Below are 23,066 nucleotides of genomic sequence, written 5' to 3'. Positions count from 1 at the left end.
CTGTGTTATTTTCAGGTAAGTTAATACCACATACTGCGTAGGAAAAATGTCAAATAACAAACCAATTTAGTCAGTCTGGGTTGGGGATAAATATTGATTCCCATTTTATTAGCAAAGTTTTCGTGGCACTCGCAGAAAATGTAAAATATTTTTATCTTTCTCTAAATCATTTCCGTCATAATTTTTCCACTGATAAATGAGACATAAGGACAAGATGCAATATTAACGATTTTTTTATTGGATATTACATTCAAAGGATTATCTGCTGAAAATTATTTTGGAGTTGTAAGAAGTAGTCATTATAGCTTCTGCAATTAGTTTATTATTATTAGATATTAACAAGTTTCTATAATGTACAGTGTTGATATTCCACTCGAATCTGTTCAGGTTCAAAGTTGTTCATGAATAATGTAGTGACTGTATAACATTTATCTAGACCAGCGAGATACACGTCTTCAAAGTTAGTAATTGTTCCATTGTTTCGTGACCACTATGATGACGGCGTCCAAGCACAAGACACTAATTACAAATCTCATTGCATTTGACAGGTGATTAATGCACCTGTTTGTACGTAGTATTTACCATATCGTTTACCACTTAGTGAAGACAAGAAGCAATTAACGTCCAAGACAAGAAAATTTGGAATAATACGTTTGTTAATAAATTATTGCTATGGCCTTATATTATATTTTCCTGGATAGAAAAGAAGGCAAACTGTAATAATACTACAAAAGTATAAGAAAATAATATAACTTACAGCTAAGCAGGCTATGATGTTATCGAAATTATTTTCACACAGTTTTTTACTTATTTATCTAAACAAGTTTTATTAAAAACGTCTTTCGATATCTCTTCCCGTTCAAAAGATATGTCTAGAGTAAAATACTGGTTTGATCAATTAGTGTCATAATATTTCTTGTGGAGTAAAAGTTACATTTTTGCATCACAATCTTATTTAACAAGTTCGTACTTGCTAACTGAGTCACTAAATTTGATAAGACATTTCTTATAGAAAAATTATTGTTACTACAATATTTAACTTCTTATTATAATAATTACTTTTTACATCAATGGTTTTTTATAAATATATAATTATAATTCTCAATTTATTTATTCTTAAAATACCAGACAGAGCATCTATATGAAATGTGTGATTACTATGTTTTCGTGGAGCTAACCAAATCCACTACTTAATGCTTTGCTACCAATAGTTTCGTGGAGATAACTAAATACTTTCCACCAATTCTTTGTTAATATTCTTTATTTAATAACATAGATCAGTTGACATTTCTCAAAACAATTCATTTTTTTTCGTTAGTAATTTGATTATAAATTAATATTACAAATCTGAACATCCGGATTCTAATAATCCATCTCCTATGGTAAATTTAAAAAAGTAGCTAAAAAGAATAAACAAATTTATGACAATTTTTAAGCGGAAAGGAAACCGCAAAATATTTATGAATAGTCCTTCGCAGCTTTCGTGAGCACGTATTTTAACTCAATTGTTCAATAAGACAATGATAAGTTGACTGAAACCTCTAACATGATATATCGACAAGTCTTCTGAAAGCTCGTGATCCAATTCCTGCGATTTATGAACAGTAAATTATATTTAAGTCATGAAATACAAGTTTTATACGTTATTAGTTCGGAGTAATTGTTATAGATATTCATCCACCATTTTATGTTTCAAAAACAAAAGGCCTATTTAACAGATATGAATGCAACTTCGCTTTTTAAAGGAGATAGAAACAGTCCCATCCAAAAAGAGAAAATAATGATGCGATCATTTTAATTTAGGTAACAAATTTAGTTAAATAGTAATGTAAAAATAAATGATGTGTAACACTTCAGATAGGCTCTCTTTCTCACATTTTATGAAGTAATTATTTTTTAACTGGTTTACCACTGATACTTTCACTAAATGACTGTTGACATTCGTGAAAAGAATTAACAATATTTCTGTAGAAAGAAAAAGCCATTATCTAATAGTGATTTTATACCAGAATTGTACAGCAGATTGTGGCAAATTTGCATTTTAAATATTACAGTATCCTCACGAGTATTAGAATTGCATTGAATCGTGAAGTTTCATCACGGATACATTTTTAAATTCCACAAAAAAAATAACTAGGTACTTCCCTGTTGGATATCGATTCCTTTCATTTAAATTTAAAATCGTCTCTAAAATATGATGTTCATAGTTAATAAACATTTCGTTTTTTGTTTTATCACATTTAACTTCCTTTCCGTTAATAACAACCCTTGTAGCATTGTTGCCATTATTTTCGGAACGCATAACATCTGCTGAAGTTTGTGAAGAATTTGCACAAGTTACGGATGTCTCTTCTTGTAAGGAACAGCTATATTTTCCTTGGATTTTCCTTACAATATCAAGTTTGTTAGATATAGACTCCTCAATATAAATTTCTGCTACAGAGGAGCTCTTACATCCACCATGTCGTCTGATGGTTGTAAGATCAGCACCTTTATTGACCAATAAAGTTGTTGAAGTGCGCCTCATACAATGGCCAGTATATGCTTCTGGATATTTAACCTCCATTATTAGTGCAACCTAAAATAATTCAAACTTCATTATATACAATATTATATGTAAAGACCTTAATCATTAAATATTCTTTATCCAAAGCTCCAGTCAAAAATTCTTCATTGTGTGCTCTTTCCAACACTGCAACTTTTTTTGCTTTGTATCCTCTCGATTCACTCTTCAAATAAACAGTAAGCTAGTTATATTTTCCAATATCTATCTATATTTTTGTAGACCTTTATAGTAGCCATCAATATCGAATACTTCGACCACATAGGTGAAAATGCATATTGCTTCTTCAAATTTAAAAAATACGATAGCATGACTTCTTCATTTATTGCCATTACTCTCCGTTTTCCCCTCAACTCGTTAAATTCGACAAACAGTTTTTCGTAATGTTCCATAGATTTCGCTAATAAATGGAAAATTGCTTCTTGAGCTTCTTCAAAAATAACCCCAGGAACACAATTACTTTCTTGCATTTTTACCAAATTCAGATAGAACTGTTTATTAAATAATTGATAATAAACAACGTACCATAGCAACCAGTAGGTATAACAAGATCTACCACGTTCCATTGAGTACTAGTATGAAATATCAAGTCGTGTGAACATGTTTTCTATTAAATTCCAGTAATTTTGACTCTGATTGTGATGTGATTATGGATAAAACGTTGTATTGCATTCGTGTTTTAATTGCCTTTTATCCACTTCAGAATATTAAACGCTCAAACTACGTTCTCGCGTTTAAACATTCTTGCATGGATAAAATGCTACTTAAAACACTTATACAATAAAATAATAATAAAAAATAATAATTCTTATGTCAGTCATATTTCAATATACTTCAATTTTCATAGTTCGCTTATTTGCATTAAATTATTTGGCAGCGTAAAATTAATTAAAATTATAGATATCAAGAAAAAAGGCTGTCATCATCAAATGAAGTTTTCCTTCGTTCTTCAAAGATTTTGTTATAACTATTACTTATTTATAGTATCATAATAATTTAAAAATTAATGTAAATTATGTTATCTAAAAATTGCTTAGGTTATTTATTACATAAATTATTTATCTATATATCAAGGAATAATAATTCTATATAAATTTAATAGGGGGATACTATAAAATATTTATAAAACATGTAAACAAATTATCAGATATTCAAAATAAATAAATCAGTGATTTGAATATAAATGAGCCTAGAATAATGGTAATTACAATAAACCAATTATTTACGAATAAAACTATTTAAAGCACGTTAATGCTAACAATTTCATTTATAAATAATTGATGTGCGTACTAAATATCATTGCATTTAGTGTCCAGTCGTGTTATTTTAATATATACCTACAATATATAACAGTAGCACTCTACTTAATATCAAAAATGGAATAGAATAAAATTATGATTATTTATTTACCAATAGCGGAAACAATATCATTTAGAATTATCTCCCAAGTAATATTTGACAAACGAACAATATTATCTTGAAAATATCTCTTGTTATATCTAATGAGCACCGACAAAGCATTACAAATTGTTCGAGTAACGAGGCTTATTTTTATAATATGTGCTTCAAAATGCTGACATAAATCTAGATGAAGTTGATGAGACATAAATCTGTCAACTCATAGGAAAAACCTCAACACGAAGGATTATGCCGGCCCGTCAAATCTGGAAGACTCCTAACTTCGAGACATGACTAAAAACTCTATTCAACGGACGTGAAAGCGCGAAGGATAACTGCGGGAGAAGGAGACAGATACTCCTATTTCAAATATCTTGATCTGAAATGGAATTGTCATCTGCAATCGTTTGTTCAAGGCACATTTTAGTTGCTTTCATATCGAAGATCGGTATGTTGCTTTGTTGATTACTTTGATTCACCTCATTATAGAGCAACAGATATGTGGCCTTACAATAAAACCATATACAGGGTGTCTCACAATTAGCTGCCAACCCTGAACAGGCCGATTCTATGATCAAAACTAAGTAAAAAAGTTCATATGAACATGGGTCCGGAAATGCTTCCTAAGGGCACAGGGACCCATTGAAGAGGGAGGAATGGAAATCATTTTTTTGCAATATCTCTCAATCGCGTTGTGATAAATGAATGAAATTTGGTATACACAGCTAAATTTTGATGAGCAATTTGATGGACTAATCCATTTATTTCCACAAGGTCCATTGGGGTGGGTACGGGGGGGCCCTTGGTACTTTGCGTGTGTAACTTTTTCATCTTTGACTTTTTAACAAATTGGACAGCAAATTCCGTTTTCCCGAACTGTTTTACGTTAAAAAGGTACTCTTGTTTCAAATCGTTATCTTTAACGGTTTCTGAGAAAATCGCTCTTGAATTAATCCCACTTTGGTCAATTTCATAGTAATTTAAAAAAAAAAATTTTTTTGTTTAAATTTAATCTAATTTTAATAAAAAAATAATAATAAAAAATTAAATTAAATAAAAATTAATCCTTTAAATGGAAAAGAGAGGAAAGGAAAATTATTATTATTATTTTTTGTTTAAATTACTATGAAATTGACCAAAGTGGGATTAATTCAAGAGCGATTTTCTCAGAAACCGTTAAAGATAACGATTTGAAACAAGAGTACCTTTTTAACGTAAAACAGTTCGGGAAAACGGAATTTGCTGTCCAATTTGTTAAAAAGTCAAAGATGAAAAAGTTACACACGCAAAGTACCAAGGGCCCCCCCGTACCCACCCCAATGGACCTTGTGGAAATAAATGGATTAGTCCATCAAATTGCTCATCAAAATTTAGCTGTGTATACCAAATTTCATTCATTTATCACAACGCGATTGAGAGATATTGCAAAAAAATGATTTCCATTCATCCCTCTTCAATGGTTCTCTAGAATCGGCCTGTTCAGGGTTGGCAGCTAATTATGAGACACCCTGTATTTATTATGAATATTTAAAACAGCGACAATTGCTTTAAACGGAACTTATCTAAAGGGTGTCCCAAAAGGAACGCAGGATTTTATATGAGAAAAAAAGATTTTATTAAATAAAAATTTGTTTTTACATGTTTTTAAAGGTAGACCTTGCCATTAAATATGAGAAAGGATTTATTTTAAGAAAATTCTGTATCACGCTTTCGCATACCTACCTGCGGCTCAATTTCCGAATTTCAGTTTTTAATTCAGGAATGGTATTCATTTGAGAGGAATAAACTTTGGACATTACGAATCCCCACAGGAAAAAAGTCACATGGCGTAAGATCGCATGATCTCGGTGGCCAAATCAATTCAGTGTTACGCGAGATGAGTTGTCCATTAAACTTCTGACATAACAAATGGATAGTTTTACATGCCGTATGGCAGACGACACCATCCTGCTGGAACCACATGTCATCCAAATCTATGCCATCCAAATGAGGCTACGAAAAGTTCAATAGCTTCTCTCGATATCGTTCCCCAATGACAGTCACTGCGTTTCCAGCCTCGTTTTCATAAAAGAACCGATCGCCCGATTCACACTGTCACTCTTTGGATATACAATGGTAATTCTTGAATGACACGAAGATTGTCTCTGCCCCAACTTCGACAATTTTGCTTGTTCACATATCCACTAAGATGGAAATGCCCCTCGTCGCTAAAGATGATTTTCTTAGCAAAATCACCGTTCAGATCATAATAATTGTATTTATATAAAATAAATGTAAAAACATTATCTGATATTAATTATTATGAATGATTTCGTAAGTAACTTCCATTTTTTTTTGTTTTTAGAAAGAATAAGAAAATATGTTATTGATCTCTGCAAAATTATTATGTAACGTTCCTTCAGATTGTTTATGAAATACTGCTTAACATTGGCGCCCAGATATACATTATGAACTACTGCTAATGACATTTCAAACAGAAAAACAAGTACGACAGAGTTATAAACGTTCTAAAAAGTGTAAGACATATCTCACAGGCAGATACGCTGGATGCAGATTTTAATAACTGCATTGATGGGACGATTTAGAGAATGAAATAAATTTTATCTGCAGAGTAATATACTGCTGCAAATAAGACAAGTGAATTTGCAGCTCCCGTGTTATGCAGTCTGAGATATAAATGCCAATAGAACGGTTTTACTATCTTCGTTTAAGTAGCTGCAAAATATTAAACCCTGGAATGGAAACGATAAAAGAGGAAAGAAGACATGATACATTGTAATATTTCCAATAGAAATTACTCTACATATTTTTAGTCACTACTTACTGTTGCATAAGTCGAAACAAACCTAAAAAATCAATTAAAATAGTTTTAAATTTTGTCTTACCTCTGAAACAGCTTATTAATAACAATACAACCTCTTATACAGTTTCCGCAAACGAGAAATAAAAGTAATTTTAGATTTATACATATACAGGGTGTCTCGGTACTTGATACAAAAAAGTCGATGAAGTCAAAATAATATCAATTCTTCATATACATTTTTTTCATATGGGCCTTCGTTAACAATTTACGGGCCCTCAAAAGTGAAAATTAAAAAGTTATTTTTATTTACACTCTCTAAACTATTAACTTCAACATGATGCAAATTTAGTTATCGATAACACATGCGTACAGCTTGTTTTTGATGTTGTAAGTGAAACTTCATTATGCCCAGAACGCCAAGGACGGATTATGCCCAATGGTTAACAACCCAGAATTTTTGCATAGATGACGATCGCAATGTGCCTGTAACAAAAATAAGTTCCCTGAAGAATTGGCCAAAGATAATACCCTCTTAGTTCAACTCCCCATTTCAATATCGATGTACGAAATTATTTATCCATTGTGTTTAATAATGAATGGATTGGGAGAGGACACCCAATTTCATGGCCACCACGTTCTCCAGACTTTCACCCGATGGACTTCCTCCGTCGGGAAGTTTAGTGTACGCAACCCCAGTACAGACAAGGGATGAATTGCTACAAATAATAATTAATTGCCATTGTGATAATATTAGACATACCCCAGAAATGTTTTTTCGTGTACAAACAAATAACATTCGTAGACTTAGGAAGTATGTGAAGGTGGAAAGTGCCCATATTGAAAATGTATTTTGATAGTTTTCTTTCTTTTAAATTATTTTTTTAACTTATTCTTGTTTTGTTTTTCTATTATGTGTTATATGTAAAGTGTGTTTGTCAAATTTTGTTAACGCAAATTACATTAGCAGACAGTAAGATTGGTAGGCTCTTATTTTAAAATTGTGTACGGTTCTAACATAGTAATTATGTCCAATTAAAAATCAAAAATAAAAAATTGTGGAGGCGCAGCTCGATGTGCACTTGTGACATAAAATCACAAATATTTCCTAAACTGTTAATTTTACCGAGTTGAACCGACAGGGTGTTATCGTTGGCCAATTATTATTTACGGAACTTATTTTTGATGCAGGCAGATTGCGATCGTCATCTACGCAAACATTCTGAGTTCTTAACCATTGAGCATAGTCCGTTCCTGGCATTCTGGACATAATGAAGTTTCACTTACAACATCAAAAGCTGTACGCGTGTGTTATCGATCACCAAATTTGCATCATGCTGAAGTTTATAGTTTAGAGACTGTAAATAAAAATAAATTTTTAATTTTCACTTTGAGGGCCCGTAACTTGTTAACAGAGGCCCGTATAAAAAAAATATGTGAAGAACTGATATTATTTTGACCTTATCTATTTGTACTCAATTTTTTTTTATCAAATACAGGGACACCCTGTTTTAGAAAAGATAAGTAAAAATTTCATTCAAACTAAAAAATTTGACAATAATTTTGATCAAAGCAAAAATATAGATCGTAAATTTGTTAGGCGTTCACAAATTCATTTGAATTTTTTCCAAACCAAAACATTTAGAAAATATAGAATGATGATCACTTTCATAAATAGTACACCAAATGATTTTGTCTTGTGAAGCCTTGTTTTTGATTTAAACACGAAAATAACAAAATTCTGAACACTGTAGCAAAAAAACATAGGTATTTTAAAGGTGAGTTCTGAATGACATTACTTGTAAAATATCGGGTATTAAAATTACAACAGAAATTGGCTTTATTCTGTAAAATTCCCGTACTATCGGTAAATTTACTATCAAACTATACTTCGTCAGGTTTTTATTAGGTGTACCGAAATCTTGATTCCATTTTGCTGCCATGCTGTCATTCGCTAGATATGTGTTCTTGTTTCAATCCAGTCGAAGTTTTCCAGTGTCGTGGTTCTTCAAAAATTGTGAATAAATACGTTTTTTTTTTATTTTTCTTTGGTGTATCATATTTGTGCATACCTCTATAAATATTAATATTTAGAAGAGTATTTTGAAATAGACAGAGCTTTAGGCAATACCATTTTTCAGAAGGTACTAGTTACTCTGTCTTTATAAAATTTTAAATACGTAGTGTAATAGTAATAGTCATTCTTTGTCTTTATTATAATATCTTCCAAGAGCAAAGAAACTTTAAATATTTGTCAAAATTGCAGAATAAAAATATTTTTTGGACATTTCGAACCTTACTTGTTATCAGTGATTTAAATAAATAAATAATAAGAGAAAAATGTGATAACTTGCTTTCTTTTTTAAATAAATCTAGTCAGAAAATACCATTAATTGCTAATATTATCATTAGACCCCATCATAACATAATTTTTTTCAAATCTGTTGAAGACATACATTAACATTTAATTATATTTGGCGAACTTTGATTTGTCAGTACACTGTTTAATATTCGTTAATACTCCATAATATCTCTTTCTACTCTATTTAGTTTAGCCGCACCAAATGTTAAAATATAATTCCAGAGTTTCATTTTATCCACGTCGCCAAATACAGTTACTTTCAGAATATACGAAGGAGCCCAAAAAATGTAACTTTATTTTCATTATATTGCCTGGCGCATGTACTTGTTCCGTCGAGGTGATCAGTTACCATCAATCTTAGTTATTATGTCGAATAAAACAGAAAAAGTGGTCAGGATATGTCTAGAGTAATTGATAGTAGCAACCAAAGTGTGGTCTTAGTCACTTTATATGCGTATAACCCTTAAGATCGTTCCCAGATTCTAATTTATTATACGAGACGTTCACTTGACTAGGCCTTTATCTGAAATTAAATAAAGTAACGAAATTAAATGACAATTTTATTATAAAGGGAGTCGTTAGTCACAGTAATCACCCGCTGCCTTCCAATAACTCAATCCGGTAACCCCAGTTATCCTCATCACAAAATTTAATGGGAACCTACCCTTTTGATGTATAATGATGTCCCTTAAATCCCTTACTACCAGATAAAAAGAAACGGATAATATGTAATAAGATACGGAGAAAAGTCACTTTTTTAAATTTTAATAGGTTGTGTTGTAACCGAAAAAAATGATATATTCTGCCTTTCTTTTGGATGTTACCTAATAACCTCTTCTTTATAGATAATCTGTAATTTCGTCAGACATATTTTGCTTTCAATTAGTTGATAAATTGTAACAAAAACTATGGGTTAACATTCAGTCAGCAACAAATAACAATTTTTTATTTTACTGTTTAATTTTTCTAATATGTATTTTAAATAAAACTTAATTGAATTTAATTTTCTTTATGTTAAAATGTAGTCTAATCCTTTAGTGAACAATTAAAAGATAAAGTGGGTGTTATTAAAATATTCAGTCGAAATTGGAATCCATGCAGTTCAGAAGAACTCTCTTCTGCCTTCAGAAAGTAAGGTTGTTGAGGGCTAACCTGTGAATTATGAAGGAGCCGTGATTGGGCTTCGTAATGTCTGACTCCAGTCTACTTCGTATAAATAATGGTAATAGGGGCACTGTGAATAGACACTTTACATCATATTTCTATATTGTTACCTTTATACCCTAACTTGGAGCTTTTTAATAGCTGTCAATTACACCTTTTGTCTATATTAGCTGCACAGACATTATTTTGTGCGTTTTCTAAATAATCCAACCCACAAAAAGGGCCCTTGAATTGAATTCGAACCTATGTTGGACTAGGATTGTTTCTCTTATGTATTTTTACCTCAGTGATATCAATACCACTTCTTGAAAATGTAGTTGAAAGTATTGCATTATTTTTTATAGCAGGGCTGATGTGATTTTTATGGGAGCAGTAAAGGACAGTTCAAAATAAATACAAAACAACCGTTACTGCATCAGGAATGTCTCCAACTAATGTATATGCAATAACAATTCTTCAATTAATTTTGATAAATTATTGTGACTATTGTTTTATTTCTATGAAGGTTAGTACACAAAACAATAAAGCGGTTTAAAAGCAGACTGATAAAGTTTTCAAAGCGTTAACTTTGTACAGTTTTAAGTAATATTGCCGGAAGCAACTACCTACTGTATGGGCCGATACCACGGGTAGCACTACATTTCACCAGCAATACCATTAAACACAGCTAGCGACTTCGTCGGCGAACACACCAAACAGACATATACCGGTTGCAGACTTGTTGCGCCGCATCAGTATACCACAATAATACTTGCCGGGGCATATAGCCCGTAAAGTAGTTGTTTTTGTTAATATCGTCACTTAAAACTTTACTTTTGTCTTCACAAGAGCGACACTGGTCGTGATTTCCTATAGTACATGTAATTTAAGTCACTTTCCGTTATTTTTTGGCCTCGTAGGTCTCAGGTAGTTGCATTGGCAATTATATCTCAGTTGCATCTTTTATTTATAGGTAGTGTTTTCACCACAGAGCACCTAGAGTGTACGTTTCCTATCCCAAAGCACGGGAACCGATGAAGCCAAATTGCGGGAAAGTGGAGTGTGTGAAGTAATCTGAGCGCGCATACTTTGAGCAGGTTCGGATTAAGGCAATATTTTTATACTCATGACAAATAGTTATTTTGCAAATTTGTAATTCAGAAAATAATATAATTTGTCTTGCTTATATTAAATAAACCTACAAAATAATTTAAATATATTTATTGTCCATTAAGCAATACTAATTTATTTAATTGTCTTTTAGTAGATTTCACTGAATTAAATATTTTAACTTCATGATTTATTATCACATCGATATACTTTTCACATACAGTCTTCACAAGTTCTTATTCATATTTTTTAAATAAGTTCACATTCAAAAAGTTTTTTAATACATGATACACACTTTTATTTTTCTGTAGCTTGAGTGTACCGTTTTTATAGGAGTTATTAAAAAAATATATTATTATTTTTTCTATTTCTTAAATTGTCATTTTTCTGAAACATAATGATAAAATTAGTTTAACTAATGCAAAATGTAACGGCATATATTTTTAATATACGAATATAAACATTAAAATTGCTAAAGCTATTATTAAGATTTTTAAAATTTGGATAAAAAATAAAATTCTAACATTACTTTAAAATCTTTATTGGCCTTTAAATATTGTAACTTTATTTAGTACATGTCGTTTTGTAACTTTTAGAGAGTTAAATATTTTTGTTTCGTGATTTATTCTTATATCTACATATTTTTCGCAAATAGCTCTAATAAGTTCTAACACATGAAACACAACATTCTAACACAAGAAAATGGGTAAATAATACAATTTTATTCAGTAATAATCACCTGTAATTTAACATTAACGTATGTTTATTATTGAAATTATAGGTTGAGGGTTCAATATTTACAATTATTTTTAATAGCCATCATGAAAATAAACACCAATTGTGACAAAAAACTAATTGTAAATAGCCGGTTGATAATATGAGCCTGTATATTTACATCAGTTAATAACGTGGGCACTAAAAAACATGAAGCCAACACTGGAAATAAGTGCATGTGAGATGGAGAATGCTGCGCGACGCCGTCGAAATGTTATAAAATATTTTTATATTATTACTTACCTAAAGAATGAAATTTCATTACTATTGCGATCAGATCTGCTACTACAATCGTCAACGATACACTGTCCCATGATTGCACAAAGGAAAACAATATATTTAATAAAACAGTAACAATGTTGACACAGCGAATGTCTAACAGCGACTAAGAGCACGAGGCTGGCTACAGTTCAGTCCATTTTGTCTATGGTTTTCACTGAAATCAAGAAAAAAATATCCGTGTAATCTACTACATACTTAGATTACACAAAAATTATAACTCCATGCGTGATTCTTGTGGTGGAAGGGGGTGGAAATGAATTTTAAATATCTTTAATATTCTAATATATATTTCTCTTTAATATGCAAAAAAACTGAATTAAATAAAAAGCGAGTTAAAGTAACTATTTTGTTTCCACTTGATCTGCAGCTTCCATATGCTATAAGCGAGTGAAAATTATTAAAATTCATTTCAAGTGCAGAGATGATCTGGCTGAGACTGTACGCAAATTACGCGGAACTTTTTGTAGAAAGAACGCCTAGAATGAAACAACTGTGAAAAGATTAGTTGACAAATTTAAAGAAACAGGTTCAGTTCAGTAAAAAGCACAATGCAGCGGATTTTAACGAAGGATCTGCATCTGCATCCATTCAAGATTCAGCTAACCCAAGAATTGAATCCGGGCGACTATTTAGTATGCTGGACATTCGTTGATTAGATGTTGGAAAATCGACAAGTGGACGATGATTTTACTAAGAAAATCATCTTTAGCGAAGAGGCGCATTTCTGTCTTAGCGGGTACGTCAACAAGCAAAACTGTCGAATTTGGAGTAGAGACAAACCTTGGGTCATTCAAGAACTACAACTGTATACCCATAGAGTGACAGTGTGGTATGAATTTTACGCTAATGGGGTGACTGGTCCGTTCTTCTTTAAAATGAGGCTGGAAACGTAGTGACTGTCAATTGTGAACGCTATCGAGAGGTGCCATTGAACTTTTTGTGGCGTCATTTGGATGGCATGGATATGGATGACATATGGTTCCGGCAGGATGGTACCACCTATCATATGGTGCGTGAAATCCACTTGTTACGGCGAAAATTTTATGGACGACTGATCTCACGTAACAGTAAAATGACTTGGCCACCAAAGGCCATGCGATGTTAGGTACTCCATGCGATTTTTCCTGCGGGGATTCATAAAGTCCAAAGTTTATTATGATCAAATGCAGAAAACTTGATACACAATTTTCTTAAAAGAAATGTCAAATAAGTCGCCGATATCCTCTTTCATATTTAATGGCAATGCCAGCTTTTAAAAATATGTAAAAACTTTGCCAACTTTTTAATTAATAAATCATATGAAATACTTTGTTTCTTTTGGGATACGCTTTACTTCCTCATCTCCACAGTTAGTAGTACATACGTATAAAGTATTATATCTTAATTGTCGTATTTCACTATTTCATCACAATCCTCTAGGAATATTAAATTAAATTAATTTTTTAATTAGGTTAAATACGGTTTAACTAGTATCCGTTTCTGACACAAGAAGCAGCTCATCTCCCAAGCTGCTAAAACAATAAGCTTAATTACCTTTTCTTGGTCGCCTGCAAATTATTCGAGTTCCCTTATTAACCTTCCCAGAATAATATTCCAAAACAATACTTAAATACGACAAAAAGATTTAACTAATATGTCTGAGTATTGCATTAATTGGTAGTCACCTGCATAGTTACATAAAATATATATTTATATTTTAAAATAATGCTAAATTATAAAAAAATTGGAAAATATATTTTGTTACTTTTATGTAAGGAAATTCTTATTACTGCAAAAATACACAACATCATTCTATTTGTTAAGTTATTCTTTTCATTATTGACAAAAATTTAGTACTGCAATATTTTCTTACCTTTACTTCAGATTTTTTTTATTTAATCCAATTTATCTAATTCGACTGTAATTGCTACTACAATTAGTTAACGATCACACATAATGGAATTAAAACTCGAACAAATACATTCATAAAGCATAGCTATATTAGTCATTATAGACATGAAACAGCCTGTTTCGGGAAAAAAATACTATTTGAAGTTTCTCTGCGCAATATTGTCCGGAAACGTGTTATAAACAAAATATCAAAAAATCAACTCGAGACTAGTTGGGAGATTTTATTTAAACAATGATCAAAGTTATGGAAAAGTGGTTTTTCGTTTCGCGTAAAAAAACTGTTATAGCGAAAAACGTATACAAAAAAGGTAGGTATTAAATAAATCTGTAAAATGAGACATGAAAATATAGCTCTTAATGTATACTCTCTCCAAATTTCGGCTCTTATTAAAAATTAATGTCACAGCGATTAAATTAAAATAAATTATCTCTGCTTCTAATTCTAATTTTTTTAGAATTTGAAGAAAAATAGTACTAACTAAAGTATAGAGGTTACTATTTAATTTTATAATAATTACCTTTCTTAACAATTTAATAAATATTAACATATTTGCAGTCATTTTTAAACAAATTAAATTCTGAGTAAATACATATGTCAATAAAACTCAATAAAACTATTTAGGTACAAAAGCTAATGATGGAAACTCTACAAAGCCTATGATTTTGGGAAAAATGAATTGAAAACAGCATCTTCTTAGATAACAAATCCCGCCAACACCAAACTAATGAAGCTTTTTTACCACTTATTAAGGGTGCAAATGTCTGCGATGAAAATTACATTAATCATTAGCAATTGAAAAAACAGCCATTTTCGACCATTTTTGAGCTCTCGCACATAAACAAATCGGACTCGTCTCATTTTACAGGTTTACAGAGTCAAAAAATACTTTTCCATAGCTTTGACCATTGTTTAAATGAAGTTTCCCAACTAGTCTCGAGTTGATTTTTAGATATTTTGTTTATAACACGTTTCCGAACAATATTCCGCAAAGAAACTTCTAATAGTATTTTTTTTCCGAAAAAAAGCTATAATGACTGGACTATATGTCATATGTTTTTGTTAATCACTGTAATGCTGATATACAGAGTGTACTTTTACAAATATAAATCCTCAACATTGCTTCTACGATTTTTTTACGACGACATCCTGCATATTTTTGTTCCTCTTTCAATTTATTTAAATAAATCAGAAACCTAAAATTATTGCATTCGTTAGTACTGCCGTTTTTATATAAATAGAAGGAAATTAAATGAATTTCTTTTACAAAGAACACAATTCAGATTTTTATGGCATTATATCATCTTACCTCCACTGCAGAAGCTTTTATTTTGCATTCAACGGTTCATTTTTCACAAACTTATTCCAGCTGAGCGGCTCCTTGCATCACATACATTACGTCTCCTGAGACACTTCCTGCATTGTATTCCTTTTAAAGTTCAGGTTTATTTAATTTCTATTTGAAGAATCGCAGAACGTATGCAATAAAGCAAGTTTAGCATGAACACGAATTTCATAATTTTCTCTCTGTCTCTCTCTAGATCAATATATTCCATAAAAATATAACATCGCAGCTATCGTTATTGTTATTTTGTTGTTCTGATAGATATTAATACAATCATACAAGATATATAGAACACGAAGCACACAATACTTAGTTGATTTTATTTCAATAATTTCTAATATGTATGTTCAGGAGTTGCTAAGTGATATAGAGAACGAAACTTCGAATATTTATGACTTTATTTCAATAGTTTTTGTCACACATATTCAAGAGGTTTGTAGTAAGTAATAAATTAAAATTTCAAGTCAATTTGTTCATATAATATATACATAAGTATTTGTAACTTTCAAAAATAACTTTGTGTGTACTACAAAGGTTCACCCTGTATAAAAATAATCTGCAGGAAAACAAAGAGAAAGCTTGCAAAGCAATATAGTGCAAATTTAATAACAGATGCACATGCAAGAGCATGTACAGTAGACTTTATCTTTTGTGAATTGTTTTAAAATTTATTATGCTCTTAAGGGAATGGCTTCTCTATCCTGCTCTCTTAAGGCCCATTCAAAGTGGAAGTGTAGAACGTCGCGTTGTGGCGCGTTTAGTCAGTTCAAGTAGCGGTGAAGAAGCGAGGGCTTAAATTTGAGAATAAATGCAGTTTTAATTAACATGGCTCTTACGAGAGAAGCTCTTTTAACTTTTCTGGTAGGCACAAAAAGAAAAGGTAAAATTCACCTAAAAGAAAAGATAATATGTGTCTTATATTCTATTTTAAACTGGGCAATTTACTATTTTATAAAAGTCATGCTTCCCCCAAACACATATTGTTGAATGTGCTGCGGATGCTGCAATTGACCGGATGCAAAACGGTCTGATTCCGAATGCTTGTATTAAAATGCACTTGATCATTATATTTTTGCATAACACTCGAAGCTTCCATCTAAATGGTTCCTTAACAATAAACACAACTTCAAAATATTTCAACATTGCACTGTTTTCTTTAATTACACCTTAGATGCATTAGACTGATTTTCTAGCATCTTTTTTGTATTATAAATGGTTGTGGAAAGTTTCATAATCAAGTTTCAGTTGTGGTGCTAATATTTTACTCCAATCGTGAGCCCATGTTAAATTAATTCAAAAGTTGAGACCTATGTCGCGGGGTGGTGCAAAATTTTTTATTAAATTATTAGTATTCCGGATACGAGTTTGTTCCATCATAAAAAGCACGTTTATAAAATTACCTACATAAGGAAACAACTGTTACAACACTACCTACATTTCGTTAGAGGAACATTATACATCGAGGAAAGGGCGACTCTGGTAATAAAATTTACAGTTAAAAGCAACGTCGTTGAGAAATGACATACGCTGCTACTTTCTTATTGCCTGCGTACACGAAATAAAAGCAATTAATACTTTATTTTAATTCTCACAAAGTATACAAACGTCTTAGGACACACGTAAGATGTGTTATTTTCTATGAAACAGCAATTGCTTGTTTCAAAGATGTGTTCATTTTAATGAACTGTTTTGACGCGGATATATCTATTCCAGAATAAATGTTGTATCTTTAAAGCGCCCAAAAATGATCCTCGAAATTAGCCTTGTGACCTACCTTAGTATCTTTTATTGCGATAATTAAAAATCTTAGAAGTGGATGGAATGAATGAATCGTATTAAATCATGGCACAACTATTTAAATGTCGTGAAACTTCGGGCTCAATTTCAAAAAAGCTTTCTAACTGCAACTGAATTCGAATAAAATTAGAGTAGATAATGGAAGTCTACTATGAACAATTTGAGACCTCGATAAGTATCGGTCGCTCCATTGTAAAATTGCTTTCATCCTATAAAGTAAAAACAGTTTAGTTATTTGCTATGAACAGCTTGCAGTCTACTGCTATGCTCAATAAAGTTCGCGAAATAATTCCGGTAATACATACGCCGTGATCATCTTGACCCTGGGTCTTTTTTTAATTATGAATTTTATAAAATTGCAAAAATGATATATACACAAGAAAACATAGAGTTGATACACAAGTTCGTAGCGTTTTTGTTGAATTTAAGATGTATTTCTTTTTAATAAACGAAATCACGAACTAGTCAAAGATATATTCTGCTCCATTGTTTTGATTACCGCTCAACCATATGGTAGTTTTTTATTCCACGTCTAACGAAACTGGGTGGTTTGAAAGCGGACAACACTAAATCATCAAGTGATACATCGTTAAAAATAGGTTGTTCGATAGAAACCGGAAGAGATGTAAATTCGACGAAGCAAGTTTAGGAGAATAGAACGAATCTATACTTTCCTCTTCAGTTTTGGATGAGAGCGGGTGATATCTGTTGCAAAAGGTAGAGCATCGTTCATCTCAAAATGGCCCTCTTTAAAACGAGAAACTTTCTTCGTGCTGTATGTTCTCCAAAGGCATTCTCTCTGTAAACGGTGCAAGTAGTTTTACCGGCATCCGTAGCCTTAACTTCCCTATTGAATTCAAACAAATGGATATGTCGGAAATGTCCGTTTTTTCTTCTATTAGACACCCCATTTCCTTTTGCACGCACATAAGTTCAGTTCAATAATGTAATACTCTCATAGTAGTGGTACACCTTTAAATTTGAACAAGATCTACCCGGAAACTCGAAAACGTCTCGACATTCATAAATTCATACTCATTCAATTTTCAAAATAATCAGTTCCGTCGAAATTATGGTGTTCTTCTTAAGATTACCTTCCAATATCTCGTTTATATATTTGTATTCCAATTCACTGGATTTTTTCCTTTAATTGGGTAAATTATTTGCCTAACTGTTTTCTATCTGCATCAAACATCTTCAGAGCTATTTGAATAAATATACCTTTTTTAAATAGAAAACTCTGAAACTACATCCCGTGTACCTTCATACTTAATATGTTACGACAACCAACATTTATTTAAAAAATATGTTGTAGTTGTTTTTGGTACAGACATTAATTACAAGAATTATCCAGAACTTTCTCTTGCATTGTCCAGAATTATACAGCCTCAGATCTCCTAAGCAGACCGTCATCTCCAGGTACTTTAATTCAACCATTATTCTTAGGGCCCTTAATTATAAGAAAGAGCTAGATTTAATAGACGCAAAGCCCTCTAGTTGACCATTCAGAATTTCCATTTAGGAGCAGGATGCTGTTGAAATTAATTAAACTTTATCTTGGGACATGTTAGGAGAACGTACTTTATAGTCTTGCCACATTATTATTAACCTCTTAAAATTGTATACGTTTCGTACTATTATTATCACATAAACGCCTTAGAACCTTCCTGGAAATTATACTGTTATACATATACGACGTACAAATTTATGTAAATAAGGAGCTTCAAATTGACTGCTTATTATTAATATATGTCTTATTGTCTTCCGAAAAATTAATATATGTGTTGAATGAAAATAATAATTTTAGTAATATTATTTTTTTCAATAAGAAAAGTATTCTACCTAAAGAGTTTAAATATGATAAAGACAAAAATCTATTATCCAGACGGTACATCAAAAACATAATTGGATCGATTATTAGCAAAATTTGTTCTCATATGAAAACCGCTGTGAAATGAATTGGAAACCAAAGTTGGATTAGTTGTCACTGCCAGTCATTAATTACCATTAAAATAATTTAAAGGTATGTCTACATACATTTTCTACTTGACTGAGGCAATGAATGAGCCAGGGATGTCACAGACAAACTTAATTGTTATTTTGAAGGCTTCCCTGGCAGTTGTCAATGGTTGAACAATTTCCGGGTTGATTGCGACGTCGTCGATTTAGAATTCTTGATAATGATGAAGAGACTGTAAAAATGGAGATTATATCATCTATTCGGTATTTGTATTTGATACACATAGCCAATTCGTACAAATAGGACGTGAACGATGAGTTCACTTTCCAGTACAAAAAAAAAGTATTGTCAATACATTAACACAACGAGCAGGCGCCGTCTGCAGACCAGATCACTCGGGCATCAACTACGGTCAACTCTCAAAAAAAAATGGATTTACTACCAGAAGCATTGAACTAGCCAGTAGATAGATACCTAAAAGAACAAGGGGAATGAAATATCTGGCGACAAGCTATCTATCCGGTACAACAAAAATATACTGACAATATAGGCGGTCTCTTAAGAAAACAGTGTTAATACCGTCTAGAACCACATGGACGATGATCCAGCCTTCCTCAAGACGAGTTGCAAGAAGGGTGGTGCTCCAGGGTCCCAGTTTATGCAGCATCATATGCACCTGCATAATGCAAAGTATATAATATGGAACAAAAAGTGAGACAATTATCCCAAAGTTAAAGGCACATAAGAATCCAGTTTTTGCGAAATACAGCACAGATTCAGGGATAATTAGAGAGAAGATTTTGACCAGGACTACACAGAAGCAATAGAAATCCAAAAAAATCGAAATGATTTCAATCAAGACCAGGAGTTACTTGCAATTTGGAAACAATCATCCTTATGAGTCAATTACCAGAACGTCATATACACACAGCAAATACAGGGTATAATATAAATTAACTAACAAACTTCCAAGGCATATCGAACTCACAATAATAATGCGGTAATCTTTTTTCTAAAATGCTTCGTTGTAGAAACAGACAGTGTTGAAGTTCCCAGAAAAATTAAAATTACTTTCTAGTTAACAGTAAGAAAGTTTGTTGAAAAGTGACGTATAAGTGGATCTGTCCGTAATGGAAAACTAACGGTAGATACTAACACTGTGTATTACTGAAAACCAACAGTCAGTTGCACATACTATTACCAGAAGCCCACAGTTGCTTATATAGTATGCTCCATAAAAAAATCATTTTGTTGATACTTCTATCATTCCTATAAAAAGCCCTGAGAATGGTAAATTTGTCTTCAGTTTTGTACACGTTTTTTAAAGGATCATATGGATGTCTGTCTCTTTATGAGCGATGAAGCACATTTTTACCTGAATGATAATGTAAACAATAAAAATTTATTGGTCAGAAGAAAACTCATAGACCACTGAATTCGTCTAAAGTCACAGTATGGTCGAATTATTAGGCCCTATTTCTTCGAAGAAAATGGTAATCCTGTAAGCAAAGATGTAACGGACTATTAAGGCCTCAAGTGGAAAGTTACCTGAGAAATATTGGATACAACAGGATAGTGCTACCAGTCATACAACAAAAATTTCCGTGGAAGTATTGCGAGAATTTTTCCCTCAGCTGTTAACTTCACGTTTACCATACCAGATTTTTTTGTAATAATTTTGTTAGGCGCTTATAAGAGTGCATCAAGGAAGAAGGAGAACATTTGATAGACTCATCTTTCACTAGTGGCAACTTTTCGTTGTATTAAATTTAAAACAATTGACATAAATATATCAGACACATCACTCATCAAAAATTCATTAAACTTTTAGAAATCTAATCTGATAATACTGTACTATAAATTGTGTTACAACAGTCTTGGCTGTCTAACTAGTCCCATGTTACACAACCAAGTAGAATTTAATTATAACTAATTTAATAAAATTCAACAGAATACAAACACTAAACGACTTCATGCCTCACTTCTCAAATGAATTAAGACAGTAGCTAATAAACAATTCACCAATTAGGCCCTTAACGTAGAAAGAGAAGCAATCAGCTGTATAGACCTGTAAGAAGATTAAACTTCTTAGTTAGATTAAAGACTAGATGAATGTGCAATTTAGATAAGATCCTTTTAATATGTTAATACGGTTCTGTAAAGATATTAGTCTCTTAAACAGAAAACATATGCATATTCTACAATGGAAGTTTATACTTATAGTTTTATACTTGGTTAATGCCGAAATACGTTTATCTCTGTAAACATTTCAAGGATTATCTCAGGTATATAGGTACCTCAGAAAAGTAAATCCTGTATATATACAGAATTTAGGAATATGAAACAGCCATCCTTTCGAGTAGAATCAATTTCCGCTCCATTTTGAGTCTTTCCAAAGTATTTGAAGAGCGTATTTGTTGATATACGAGGAATATCTCATTATAGGTATTATTATAAGTACTGAATTTATAAAAGAATCTCAATGGACTTTAAAGCATATTTGAATATTGTCCGTAATTTCCATTTCTTGCATATTAATATATTTTTAAAAACCGGCTCCTGATATTCCTTTCAGATTTTTATTTTACGATAAAGGTAGATACGAAACAATCAGAAGACATTTTGCTTTTTTCTATGTGTTATAGAAAAAAACTGTAATGAAAGTAAATGATGATTTTAATTAATAAAGTTCACTAAAACCTTATAAAAATTTAAAGAAGACAGTGTCAGTCTATATTTTTTCTATTATGTGTAGAATTTCTTTAAGAAGAACGTACAACTTCAACTGATTATTCGACTGCTTATTAAAATCGTGAACTGTCACCTTTATTTAATTTCACAGTCGTCCTCATTTATCACTTTAGATTAACGATATCCCTTGCTTTTTTAATATTTAGCCATTTCGTACATTAAATTAAATTAACTTAATTGTCTTTTCAGAAAATCTGTTCCTTGAGGGGCTGGGCTTCTGGAAGCGACCAATATAAGAAGACTTTCGACAGCATGATTAAAATCTGGGAGGGCTTGAAACAGAGGGCAGACGCCAACAAAGACGGCCAGGTAAATTTAAAATAATGCTAGAAAAGAATTGAAATTTAATTTTCCTCAGTTCCTATTGTGCGGCTGGATATTCTTTAGAGCATTATTATTTCTTGTCATTTTCTGATATTCCTCCGTTTTGTGTAAAAATGGTACAAAATAATCAAAATATACAAGTTTAAAATGACGAACTTCGACAAGAGATGGGTGCAATTAACCATAACAGTGTTTGAGATACAAAGTGTTTTATTTACTTTGAAATTCTAATCTGCTATAACGTTAGAGATGCTGCATATAATCGTGTATACCCTTACAAATACAATTTTGTAAAAAAAATCAAAATGGGCAGTTCGAAAATGATTTAAAAATAAACTTCTGCACGGCACTGGAAACTGGTCCACTGTAAAACCTGACCTCGCACAATGCGACCGGCATGGCGGTGTGATAAAAACGGACAAAAACTTTCGCAAGGAAAGAAATTTTATATCGGCAAATTCAACTGCTTTTGCCTTTATTAATTAATAAAATTAATTTGTGTTTTTAAATAATAAAATTATTTGACATACCCGATGTTACAACAATTGTTCAAAATTTTATCCACCAAT

The 23,066-nt window shown here is 31.6% G+C and overlaps 1 protein-coding gene across 1 annotated transcript in view; it reads left to right on the top strand.

Annotated features, from left to right (window-relative positions):
- LOC108904392 (calexcitin-1) overlaps nucleotides 1-23,066 on the top strand; it is a 227,852-nt gene that overhangs the window by 176,197 nt on the left and 28,589 nt on the right. Inside the window, exon 5 of the mRNA XM_018706919.2 lies at nucleotides 22,363-22,482. Coding sequence (XP_018562435.1) covers nucleotides 22,363-22,482 — 120 coding nt within the window. The remainder of the gene's footprint in view (nucleotides 1-22,362; nucleotides 22,483-23,066) is intronic.

Source organism: Anoplophora glabripennis, unplaced genomic scaffold (genome assembly GCF_000390285.2).
Source record: "Anoplophora glabripennis isolate ALB-LARVAE unplaced genomic scaffold, Agla_2.0 scaffold115, whole genome shotgun sequence".
Taxonomy (NCBI): Eukaryota; Metazoa; Arthropoda; class Insecta; order Coleoptera; family Cerambycidae; genus Anoplophora; species Anoplophora glabripennis.
This window is presented reverse-complemented; position numbering and strand designations above follow the sequence as displayed.